At 37.8% G+C, this 13,333-nt stretch overlaps 1 protein-coding gene across 2 annotated transcripts in view; it reads left to right on the top strand.

Annotated features, from left to right (window-relative positions):
* Positions 1 to 13,333, top strand: part of ap1g1 (adaptor related protein complex 1 subunit gamma 1) — a 40,690-nt gene that overhangs the window by 15,964 nt on the left and 11,393 nt on the right. For both annotated transcript variants that reach the window (XM_057336339.1, XM_057336330.1), the window contains exon 2: positions 13,117 to 13,320. In XM_057336339.1, the coding sequence (XP_057192322.1) occupies positions 13,120 to 13,320 (201 nt within the window). In that variant the 5' untranslated portion in view covers positions 13,117 to 13,119. The remainder of the gene's footprint in view (positions 1 to 13,116; positions 13,321 to 13,333) is intronic.

The following is a 13,333-nucleotide window of genomic DNA, read 5'->3' as shown; positions in this document are numbered from 1 at the left end:
GACCCAACAATGCAGAAGAGCTGAAGGCCACTATCAGAGCAACCTGGCCTCTCATAACACCTGAGCAGTGCCACAGACTGATCGACTCCATGCCACGCCGCATTGCTGCAGTAATTCAGGCAAAAGGAGCCCCAACTAAGTATTGAGTGCTGTACATGCTCATACTTTTCATGTTCATACTTTTCAGTTGGCCAAGATTTCTAAAAATCCTTTCTTTGTATTGGTCTTAAGTAATATTCTAATTTTCTGAGATACTGAATTTGGGATTTTCATTAGTTGTCAGTTATAATCATCAAATTAAAAGAAATAAACATTTGAAATATATCAGTCTGTGTGTAATGAATGAATATAATATACAAGTTTCACTTTTTGAATGGAATTAGTGAAATAAATGAACTTTTTGATGATATTCTAATTATATGACCAGCACCTGTATACAGTATCTTATTAAATTTTCTGCTTTGCTCTGTTGTTTTATTGGTGCTGTTACTTGTAGCTTGATTATTTGTTCTTATTTTTATTTGTCAGTAGTCCCTTTTCCCTGAACATAGCACAAATCGAACCGAAACCGTGACCCTAAAACCGTGACACAGACCGAACCGTGAGTAATTTGAACCGTTACACCCCTAATAAAATAATATATCAAAAACACCATTGTATCTGCAAAAGGAGGAATTTTACTGCAGTTTACCATTGTAAATAATATAATAGTATACTACAGTATGTGGACAAATATATAATTATTGTATAGTAAAAGAATGGAAAACACAGAACTCAGAAAAATTAAAACGGAATAAAGGAACTTGGGAAAAACTAAATGATATTGACCCTAAGTTACCCTATATCTAACATTAATATCCTTTGTCCGTTACCTGCCTATTTATGTGATAAACTACACAAATATTTTTGTGTACATTTTTTCTGATATAACAGACCTTTTATAAGTTGTGCTGTATAAGTAAACTGTTTGGCCTGTGCTATAAAACTTTAAACCACAGTAGCACCAGTGCTACGTGCAAAAAAAGTTTATATACAGTCTTGAAAGTACCGGTACTGGAATATTGAATCGGCGAGTTCAAGTTCATTTATTTATAGAGTACATTTACAAACGGCCCCAGGCCGACTAAAGTCCTGTACATGTGCAAATAATACTCAGAAATAATTAACACAAATAATATTTGAAACACAATAGAAAATAAAACAAACAAACCAAAAGCCAAGAATAAAAAAAGGACAATCGTTAAAGGTTGAAAGCAAGAGAGAAGTTTTAAGATTGGACTTGAATTCATACAAAGAAGATGCCTATCTAATATAGAGCGGGAGCTTATTCCATAATGTAGGGCCAGCCACTTCAATACAGTAGAACTCGAGTACCACTAGGTCTGATTAATTACTAGTTTAGATATTAGTATTTAGAGGTTTTGTGATTTGAGTTATTTCTTTTTTGTGCATACAGGTTAATTAAAGACTTCTGACTCGAACATACATTTTAGTCCGTTCTCGCAGTGTTTCATAACACTTGCTCAAGTCAGATGGATTATCTTTCTGGTGCTCTCCTTGGAGGTGGGCAAAATTGACAGTTGAATGACTATTCCTATAAATGCTCTGTCTTTCACAAAGCTGTCTTCTCCCTGTGAGTCCTATTGGACATTCCAGAAAATACCAGAAAGGTATTTGATAAATGAGCCTTCTCTCTTTATCAACCATCCCTTCACTGCTAATATCCAACTCAATCTCAGCATTTATGAGCTGAAGATAGGTGCTGTTTGTATGGCTGGTGTGAGTTAGGGTGTTTTCATATTGGGCTCGTTTGCTGCGGTCTGAACTTGAGTGCGATTGTTCCCGGCGCTCCCCGGGAAAACAGCGTTGGTTTGGTTGATTTTGTCGAACCCTGGTGCGTTTGCGTTCGTCTTACGTCATCAAAAATGTGCACTGCGCATGACAGAAAACAGAACACGGATCAATATATTGTGTTAATTTGGTGCTATTATGGGCGGTTTACTGTATGCGCGTTGCATGCAGACGGCTTTCTGCTGCTTGCAAACAGACTATTTTGAGGAAACAGTGGATTACCATTGACCTGCCACTCTGATTCCACTCGCAATGCTGAAATACGATACCGCCTGCACTCTCGCTCGAATCCAAGGTAAATCATCAACATTATTATCTCTTACATGTGTTTTATTGATGGAAAATATATTGTAATCGGCTTAAACCAGGGCTCTAGAGTGCGACCAATTTGGGGAGAAAAAAAGTCTCTGCGACTCCGGGCCCCCCTCTGATTGGCTGTGGTCCAGATTTTCCTGTACGTGTGTGTACCAGAGGTCGCGTTAAACGAAAATTCTCTGTCATTGACAGATTTTTTTTACCAGTGACGGAAAAATCTGAAGGCCATCCGTCCGTCATTTTGACGGATTACAATGAGGGCAATTTGTAACTCCCCGTTTCCCTTCATTAGAGCGTGATATGCTCGCGAAGGGACGTGCGTGTTTTCACCTGTCATTGTTACCGACTAGACATATGTGATGCGATCTGGGAAAGCCCGTTGGATGTCGCGCTGGGACGCGGGAAAGACAGTTCACCTATCAAAGTAAACCACATAACATGAAGAATGAAGGAGTAGCAATGCACATTTCCCGCCAGTCCTGTGTAAACTACGACATGCAAAGTTTTTTCATACAATGTTTTCGTGAGATGACAGAGCTCCCCGTCTGCAGCACCGGGAGTTATCCGATCGCAAAACATACAAGGGATGATCAGAAGTCCAGACACTATGCACATGATAAACAACGTAAAACTTGCTTCACTGCTTATTAGTTGTTATCCGTAATGTTTGCTAGTTTCCTTGTGTAGTGATAATGGCAGAGCTCTCGTAAGTGTGCCCTGCACCATTTTCCTTACTTTCGTTTTATTCAAACAGTTTTGTAGAGTATTTTTATAGACTTAAACACTGGGAAGTGTTTTTGTATTAAATTGTTATTAGAGTAAGTCTTTTACTACTCTAAAGTGACTTTTACTTGTGATACTGGACTGTTGTGCTTTTATTTTCATCACTTAACTTTAAACCCGTTTTCCTCCAAATTCCGTTCCTGAAAATCCTAGCGCTTCAGCCGACCTCAGCCATAACTTTTGTTACATACACAAGGTATGAGCAAAATAACAACTGATTTGGAAAGGGCTTGAATATGGTATTAAAAACTGTAATATATAAATTTGCACCATGTGTTGGGTTTTCCCAGATCGAATCACATATGAACATAAACATAAAACATTAAATATATACAGTAGATGAATATAAACAACAACGGCTTTATTGGGCATTCAGTTGTATTAAAATACAACAAGTTCCGAGACGCAAGTACAGTGTGATGACATCACGAACATACTAATTACCACGTAAAGCCACCTTGCACCATAGTGACGGGTAATAATAGATTATGACGGATTTTTTACGAGCCTGTCAGTCAAAATGACGGACAATAAAAAAGTCTAGCGCAACCTCTGGTGTGTACATTTGAAAATGCGTCTGCTGCAGTCAGACAGAGAGGTGAGGAGCCTATAGGCCCGTCAGTTAAACAGAGTGGATGATGAGAGAAGATGAAAAGAACGATTGACAACTTTTTCGTGAATAATGTTAAGTTAAGGCCTGATCCGTCCGAAAATCATAAGCAATGCTCTGACACGGAGCCATCAACCTCCCAGGTTATGTCAAGCCCTGGTCCATTTATCTTGAGATGTTTTAAGTTTAAATTTCAGTTCAGTGAAGCACTTTAAGCACCAACACTTTTTCAGTAAGTTACCTTTCTTGTAGAATTGTGCTTCAAATAAAGAACTTTATGTTGACCAGATTGTTAGTTAATCATTTACAAGTCAATTTTGCCTATATGGACAGCGATTTAATAAAAGTGAACTGGTAAAACTGCGGTGTTAAATGCGATGCGGTCGAAAATTTTGGTGCACCTAACTTTTGTGCTGGTGCACCTAAGAAAAAAAGTTAGGCGCACCAGTGCAACCAGTGCAAAAAGTTAGTCTAGAGCCCTGGCTTAAACGCATGCGCAGGTCACTGTACTTCTTCATAAAGTGCGCAACCGGGTCCGTGTTGCTTTCATATTCATGTGAACCCCGCCACAGTTCGAGAGCCACCGAACTAAGACCGACCCCCTCCTTCAGTTAGTCTCGGGTTCGGTAGCCAGGTGCGCACCCGGGTTCACTTGATAGCTTTCACATTAGCGATTTTTCATGCGAACCGCGCCCCGTTCTGAACTAAACTTCAAGTGTGAAAGCGACCTTAGGGTTGGGTCTAGGGATGTAACGATTCACCGTGAGCTGGTTGAAAATCGATTATAATGTGTGACGATTCAAATCGGTTGAAGTCTGAACTGAATCGCAATACATTTTTTGAACAGCAGGGGCCACCATGTTCACTGCAAACCTAAACGTGGACATGCTGATATTTCTTAAATGCAAAAAAATAGCACAGACAGTATTAGTTTGTTTATATTAAAGATACTTTTTCTATTATTAATTTGTTTTAAAATTGCAGTTTAGTTTTGTTATTTGAAATAATAAAAAAAAAAAATATTTAAGAAATAATGCAAGGGAAGTTGTTCATTTCTAATTTGTTTCAACTCATTTTGTAAAAATAAATCGTGAGTAAATCGTGAATAAATCGCATCGTGAGATCAGATTTGTGAATCGCATCACATCATGAGCTGAGTGAATCGTTACATCCCTAGTTGGCTCGATACCAAAATTTTGGCTTGGGTACGGTACCAGAATCTAATACCGGTAATATCGGTACCACAGGTGATCAATAACCAGCCCCAAAATTAGAGGTAGACCAATATGGGTTTCTCTCTGGCCGATGCTGATTTTTAGAAATCAGGCCGGCCGATGTATAAGGCCGATTTTATTTTTTCCAAGTTCATCTCATAAAATCTAATTAAGTAATAAGTGATACAGAATATTGCTTAAATTGTACATTTATTGAAGACATGTCTCTTCAAATCAGTGCACTTGTTTGCGAAAGATTGAGTAATTGTTTATTGCAGGGTACAAGATTGCAGTCTAATTCATAGTAATAATACATTGCTCAAAACTTTTAAGCACCATCTCAAACTGCATGCTTTTTGTTTGTTTGTTGACAGACACTGCTATTAGTCAAATGGTCATAATCTAAGTGAAAACAAAAATAAAAAAATCTCTCATATTACACAGCGTTCTGCTCATAACTGCATTTTTAGTTATATTTAGCTTTTATCCTTTTTCTATTTTATAGGACAGTAGAAAGCCTGACAGGAAAGTAGACGCTCTCTCACTCTGTCGAATGCTTTTAAACAGCCACTAAAGACCACATATGGATATAATGCGTAAACGAGAGGAAACGACAAGTCAGCATTTAAACTTTGGCTGAAGACTTAAAAGCTTGGTTTAATGACGAAAAACGTACCAAGCAAGCAGGATGTTTTCTCTTCATTTCAGATTTCTAACACACACTTACAGTGTTCAGCGTGTCTCGCAGCTGTCAGAGCAGAAAAAAAACGCTTCTCTCTGTATGTTTATCTGCCCCGGATGTGTTCATTTGTAAATTGTGTGCACTTATTTCGTCCATTTGATAGAAAGATCGACCAAAACGCATCTTAATACCAAGTACAAACAGAGTCCGACCCACAGACACATTTAAGCAGGAAAGTTAACGTGTGCGTTTCAGCCAGAAGTTTCGTCTTTTATCAAGGCATGGCTGCAGAGCAGAGTGCGAGTTGCTCCGTCTCACACGCAGCCTCAGAGGGAGAGAAATTCTCCGTTACACAAACATTATTGATAACGTCAGAGTTTATCTAGCTATACAATGTGGACAACTGTAATAATTTAGCCGCTGGGCTCATCACCAGGTTTTGGTACCCGTGCATACATGTAACGTTAGCCTAAACTATGTGGTTGAAGGCTAGCTAACAATAGAGTTCCAAAAAGTCTCAAGTAGCATTCTCAAGTAGCATCATATTTATTCAATGAAATATACAAGGCTAGATTAAGAACGAAGGATAAATAGAATTTAAGTCTGACCTTTTTCTTGTAAAGTTATCAGGTAGTTAAAAAGTTAGCAGGCAGACGGGGACATCATAGTGTTATGCCGGTGGTAATCTGTTTGCCGCAAGAAGCAGCGTCTCGTGTTCCACAACAACACTTAGCTGCTCACAGATGCACCTGCCTGTTAATCGGCCTAATTTGTGGCACAATCGGCCGATGCAGATTCATTAAAAAATCGATCAATCGATCGACCTCTACCCAAAATAAATTATTGGAAAAAATATTAAGAAGACTGCACGAAACTGCTGTAACTGCTTTAATACATATTTTATATATTATTGTTATATTTTATATTGCACAATTTATTTTTACACTTTTACACTGTATTACTGAAAAATGCTTTGGTTATATAGACTTATCATCATAATCCCACAAATATGAACAATACAATTTTGAACAACAATTAAATGTTTCAAGTAGGTCTATTTAACAGTAGCATTCAAGATGAAAACTGAATGATCAATAAAAATAAAACACTGCACAGTCTTCACTGTATAAAATAAATATGCAATGATTTTAAATAAAGCTACAAAAGTTTCATTTTCTCTTTAATAAGTGACAGGTTACTGTCACTTTAAGGCAAATTCTTGCGGATATACATTTAAAACACAGCGGATTGTGCTTATGTGAACCTTTTGTGTTTTTGACATAACAGTGTGTGTATTTGACAGTATAAGAACATATACAAGACGAGAAAGAGAACTTCATGATGATTAGTAGGCTAACTGAGATGTCTGGAACAGAGATAAAGTTATATATGATATGTATACCGTTGAATGGGGATGTACAGGTGCATCGCAGCATGTAGAATATATGTTACACTGTAAAACAATCTAAAGATCTCTCTGGAAAAGTAGAAAGAGCCGAATTGGTAATAATCAATCAGTGTCTCAGTTTAAATTGTTGCAAAAGTCCTTGTGGAGAGATTCATCTTGTTCTTCTATGTTGCCAGTTCTGTGTCAGTTGTGTGGCATACTGCCGCATAGCGGTGACCTTTGGAACAGCAGCGTTTTCAAGTACCGAAACAAGCTAAATTCTGGTATTGAACCGTTTGAAATCTAACATGTACCGGTAAATTTCCAGAACCAGTTTACCGCGCAACCCTAGTCTGAGTCTGACTTCCATTTCCTTTCTCTTCTCTGTGCACTCCCTATATGCAAGCTATCTGGATACTGTATTCTGTTGGATTTCTAATATAGTAGTTTATTGGTTAATTTTTGTGGACAGATGTCAAGCAGCTTTGACAACAAAGGATGTTGCTTAACAAATTACATGACTATATAAATATTCTTTAAAACCAAAAAGAGTGCACTGTATTGTTGTAGTAGCACATTTTCCCATAGTATTGATCCAAATGGATGTCTGTATTAGTGTTGGGTTCTTGTCGAATGTTGTAGACATAAGCCCATGCCGCTGAGCGTAAATAGGCATCCGTGTAATCTTACCACTTTGTGTGCTCGCCTTTAATTTTTAATCAGCCTCCAGTGGATTGAAACCTTAGTGCTCTCTTCTGTTGAAGGAATGGAATTTCATAGGTGAATCCACCTGCATGAATCACATTGGCTGATGGCGCTGATTATGTATATTTGGATGTCTAAATTTTTTCATACTGGTTGTCTCCATGGAAAAGATTGTTACATATGCAAGCGGGTTATGAGACGCTTAGCATCCTTGGGGATTTTTTAGAGCTCTGCAAGAAGATGGATCAAGGGAGCACTCTGCAGTTAAGGAGTCATTGGCTCCCATAGGGGAAAAAAGCAGGCGCCAAATAATTTTTTTAAGAGCCATATAACATGAACTTACATTTTTTAGTAAAAAATACTTTATCCTGTTGTGTGTAAATCTTCCCTCTCATAGGTTTTTCTCATAAAGTTTTTCTTCCAAGTTGTTTTCCCTCATAAGCAGGGTCATACAGAAATGGAACATACAGGACATTTTTGTTAATTCCACCCTAAAATTTGGGAAAAATCGGCAGAATTCCACAGAATAGTTTAAAACGGGTTTACATTTGTACACAAATATAAATATGTGTAAATGTTTTCAAATAGTCTTCAAATGCTGCCTGTCTATGCATTTAAAGGCAGATGACAGCAGATTGGGCTCTTCTGCTTATTTAAAAGAGTCAGAGAAGTGTTATTGATTATTGCTTAGACTGATTAAACTCTGAATACACCTGACCAAATTCCTCTGAATTCATTTGAACCAACAGAAAATGTGCATGTCAAGACCATATTTCTATATTATACTGTAAGAAGAAGTAGGCTATATATTTTATTTTATGATTACGAAAGGGCTTGTAACGTTATTATGTTGATTTTAGTTTGTAATAATGACACTTTTCCGCATGTTCACAACACAACGTAAAGATAACTTCGCCTGTCGTTCATTCTTGCTGTGAACGGATTTGAAATGATACAGCGGTGTCTTATAACAAATACATTCCCTGAACTTCTCAGGCTCATTATAATCCTTCACAGCAAACAGCACATACTACTAACACGCTCACATTGTGTGTGTCTACTTGTCAATAACAAGCACTAGGGATGTAACGATTCACCGTGAGCCGGTTGAAAATCGGTTGTAATGTGTGACGATTCAAATCGGTTGAGGTGTGAACTGAATCGCAATGCATTTTTTGAACAGCAGGGGCCGCTATTTTCACTGCAAATCTAAACGTGGACATGCTGATATTTCTTATTATGCAAAAAAATCCAAGAAAAGCTCAGACAGTATTAGTTTGTTTATATTAAAGAGACTTTTTCTATTATTAATTTGTTATAAACTTGCAGTTTAGTTTTGTTATTTGAAATAAAACATTATTTTATTATACAAAGAAACGTGAAGCATTTAAGAAATAATGCAAGGGAAGTTTCAACTGTTTCAACTCATTTTGTAAAAATAAATCGTGAGTAAATCGTGAATAAATCGCATCGTGAGATCAGAATCGTGACTCGCATCGCATCGTGAGCTGAGTGAATCTACGGAATTCTACAGTTTTATGCGGAGATCCGGTGCTGCCTCATCGAGCATTGGTACACGCAGAGTGTGGAATAGTGTTGTCAAAAATATCAATATTTCGATAAGTATGGTATCGATACTGAAAAATCTGAAACGGTTCCAATACGCATGTCCCAAGTATCGATACCAGCTGCGCGTTCCCGCTCACTCTCTTTTTTCCGACAGTGAGTTGACACACACTGCACGTGAACGCTGTGTCAACAGAGCTCCGCCTCCTCTCACAGACTTGACTCGTTTGAGGCAGTTAAAAAGTGTTAATGTTAGAAAAGATGGCCAGTCTCAGTAACACATCTGGCGCTTGGTGAAGCAGTTCACTCCAGTGTTTACCATAGCGCTTTATGTATGTGCGCTGTTCATTGATTTCATCCACTTGTCTCATTTGCTCAGTTTAAACGTTGTTAATGTTAGAAAGATGGCCAGTGCGGAGTCTCTGCAACAGTTCATGCGTTTAAAGTTTGCGTTTGTCTATATGTGCGCTGATCAATGATTAAATGTGAATAAAAGCCAAATTAAAAAATTGTAATCATATAAATGTAGGCTATTAACTAACATTAACGAACAAAGAATGAGCAATACATTTGTTCAAGTTTTTTTTAATCTCTTTTAAATGTTAGTTAAAAAATACAACTATTTATGTAAGCTCTGGTCCATTAATACTGACAAATACAACTTTGATTTTAAATAATAAATGTATTAGTAAAATGAACATCAGATTAACAATTAATAAATAATGTAAAAATATACCTCATTGTAGTGTTGTCACGATACTGGAATTTCTAACTTCGATTCAATACCAAAAAAAATATCGATATTCGATACCATTTTCGATACCACGGGGAATAAACTGCCATAGCAATAAGGCCCTAATAAGCAATAGCATTATAGGGCTTTTTAATTTTTATTTGAAGTTAAATTGAACAAGACTAGACAATGAGGTATATATTTTTACATTATTTATTAATTGTTAATCTAATGTTAATTTTACAAATACATTTACCATTTAAAATCAAAGTTGTATTTGTCAGTATTAATGGACCAGACCCTGTTGAAAAAACAGCCTATGCTGGTTTGTGCTGGTTTAAACTGTCCATGTGCTGGTTTAAGATGGTCATATGCTGATTTAAGATGGTTCTTAGCTGGTTTAAGATCAAACCAGCATCGATCAAAACATACCTTACCCAGCATATACTGGATTTTTCAACAGGGGAGCTTACATGAATAGTTGTATTTTTTAACTAACATTTAAAAGAGATTAATAAATACTTGAACAAATGTATTGCTCATTCATTGTTCGTTAATGTTAGTTAATAGCCTACATTTTTATTTGGCTAAATTGGCTTTTATTCACATAGGCCCATACTGTAATCATTGATCAGCGCACATATAGACAGAAACGCAAACTTAAACGCAAGAACTGTTGCAGAGACTCCGCACTGGACATCTTTCTAACATTAACAACTTTTAACCGGAGCGAATGAGACGAGTGGATGAAATCATTGAACAGCGCACACACATAGAGCGCTATGGTAAACACGGAAGTGCAAACGTGTATCACACGCGAGAACTGTTGCGGAGACTTTACTCGCACCAGCATTATTTCAAACATCAATTTAACCGGAGCGAACGAGACGAGTGGATGAAATCATTGATGAGCGCACATAAAGACAGAAACGCGTGCATTAAACATGAGAACTGTTGCGGAGACTCTGTACTAACATAAACAACATATAACCAGGGCGAATGAAACGAGTGGATGAAATTATTGATCAGCGCACATACATGGATCGCTATGGTAAACACGGGAAGCGTAACGAGCGTGCACCACGCCAGATGTGTTACTGAGACTGGCCATCTTTTCTAACATAAACACGATTTAACTGCCACAAACGAGTCAAGCATGTGAGAGGAGGCGGGGCTCTGTTGTTATGCGTTCACGTGCAGTGTGTGTTAACTCACTGTCGGAAAAGAGAAAGAGAGCGGGAACGCGCAGCTGATATCGATACATGGGACATGGGTATTGGAACCGTTTCAGATTCTTCAGTATCGATACTTATCGAAATATCGATATTTTTGACAACACTACCTCATTGTCTAATCTTGTTCAATTTAACTTTAAATAAAATGTAAAAAATTTAGGGCCTTATTGTTATGGAAGTTTTTACCCCGTGGTATCGAAAATGGTATCGAATATCGATATTTATTTAGGTATTGTATCGAAGTTAGAAATTCCAGTATCGTGACAACACTAGTGTGGAATAAACGCAAACGGAGAGCAGAGCGCTGGCACTGAGCGTGAGAGAAACTGCTTGTGTAACCTGTCTCGCACAGTTCCTGCTACTATGGGACCTCGAACCGGGCATCGGTCCGACATGGAAGTCGGTCGCGTGTGCCGCTAGAGCACCTCTTGAGGTCGGGAAGTGCACCTTCCCTGAGACCTGCACAGCTCTCTGTCTCGCTAGCCTGGCGTTTTTTAAAAAGTGTGGCGCTTCCGTTGGAAACACTTTAAAAACGAGTAAATTTAAAAAATATCACTCACAAATTAATATTTTTTGTCGCACATGCGACCGTTTTAGGCGCAGTCTGGAGCCTTGACTCTGGGGTGTTTTCTGTTGTGCTTGAAATTCATTTTGCAGTACAGGAGTGATTTGTCTACTTTGCGCTCATTAACAGCAATGGTTCATTTAGGTTTGTAGCCTATCCATTAAAGCTGTTCTCAAATTATGCACATAGATAGTTGCAGCTGGAGAATTATAAAGAGTAATGTATTTTTACATTTCTGTGACTGCTATTATTTGTAAGCCTGTTTTTCTAAAAAAAAAAAAACGTTTTATAGTGCTTAATGATTTTCGTCTCTTGTCTTTGTGAAGTGCAGCATTAAAACATGATTTTGTGTCTTGTTTTATTTAATCTCTTATGTGCTTTTGCTAGTGTCTGCCTAAAATAAATCTTCATTTATCTTTGTAGCACATTTATTAGCACTCCTGTGTAGGGCTGGGCGATATGGCAAAAAAGTAAACTCGATAGTTTTTTTCTATATTGATCGATAACGATATTTATTTCGATATATATTTAATAAAAAAACTGTATTTAAAAGAATCTATTTTAAATACAGTTTATTAACAAAAGTTAACCTTTAACCAGTTAAAATTCAATTAAATTAATGCACTGTTGCAACACAGAGGATATTAGGCCATAAACAACATGTACCAGTTCATTCAGTCTCATTTTGACTCCATTGACTCGTTAAGTAAAGGGAGTGTTCATTCACTACATTCAACCAATGAAAGGACTCCGCTACTGGTACATTCGAACGCTATTGGCTCAGCACCCTGCGCACATACATACCGCTGCAATAATGTCTTGCTCGAGTAGTGGGATTCATTCAATGCATTCAGTGAACCTTAAAGACATCTCACATGAACTGTAGTACATTTCTTTAATCATGCAAGCATCTTACATACAAGGTTTAATATTTTAATGTGCACACAAACTCACTTCATTACATCTCTAATCTGTACATGGCAGCGCTGGTTTGTTTCATAAGCACCAGCTCATGTTAGCAGATATGTTAACGATGGATATAAAAACGTTTGTGCTTGAGTTTCGAAGTAACTCGCTTGCAATTGCGCCTCAAGTTTGTTTTGTTTAACCGGCGATTGCGAAAAAAATAAGACACTTGATAAACCGCGTCATGACAACTCGAGGTTAGTTTCACCTTTGTTTCCGCTTCCAGTAATGTTTTCCTCCTCGTGTTGAGTTTTCTTTGGCAAGTGCAGTATGAAATGGACTTTGTACATTGACGCGCATGATAAAAGCTGCACGCTGACTGACTGTTGTTGCGTTTATTTCTGCGTTCTGTTAGACTGTAAGATTAATCCATATCGAGTCAAAATGCCAATAGCTTATCATCGTTTTTGAAATACATTCTATTGCGATTCGATATGATATCGTTTATCGGCACAGCCCTACTCCTGTGACACTACGTTGGCTGACATTGCGCATTTATTTCAGAGGATGCCAGCTCCGATCAGACTGCGGGAGCTGATCCGGACAATCCGGACGGCTCGAACCCAGGCAGAGGAGCGTGAGATGATCCAGAAAGAGTGTGCTGCCATTAGGTCATCCTTTAGAGAAGAGGACAACACATACCGCTGTAGGAATGTGGCCAAGCTGCTTTATATGCACATGTTGGGATACCCAGCACATTTTGGACAGGTGAGTTATCAAA

Source organism: Triplophysa rosa, linkage group LG1 (assembly GCF_024868665.1).
Source record: "Triplophysa rosa linkage group LG1, Trosa_1v2, whole genome shotgun sequence".
In the NCBI taxonomy this organism is placed as follows: domain Eukaryota; kingdom Metazoa; phylum Chordata; class Actinopteri; order Cypriniformes; family Nemacheilidae; genus Triplophysa; species Triplophysa rosa.
Note: the sequence above shows the minus strand (reverse complement) of the source record. Positions and strands in the feature narration are given on the sequence as shown.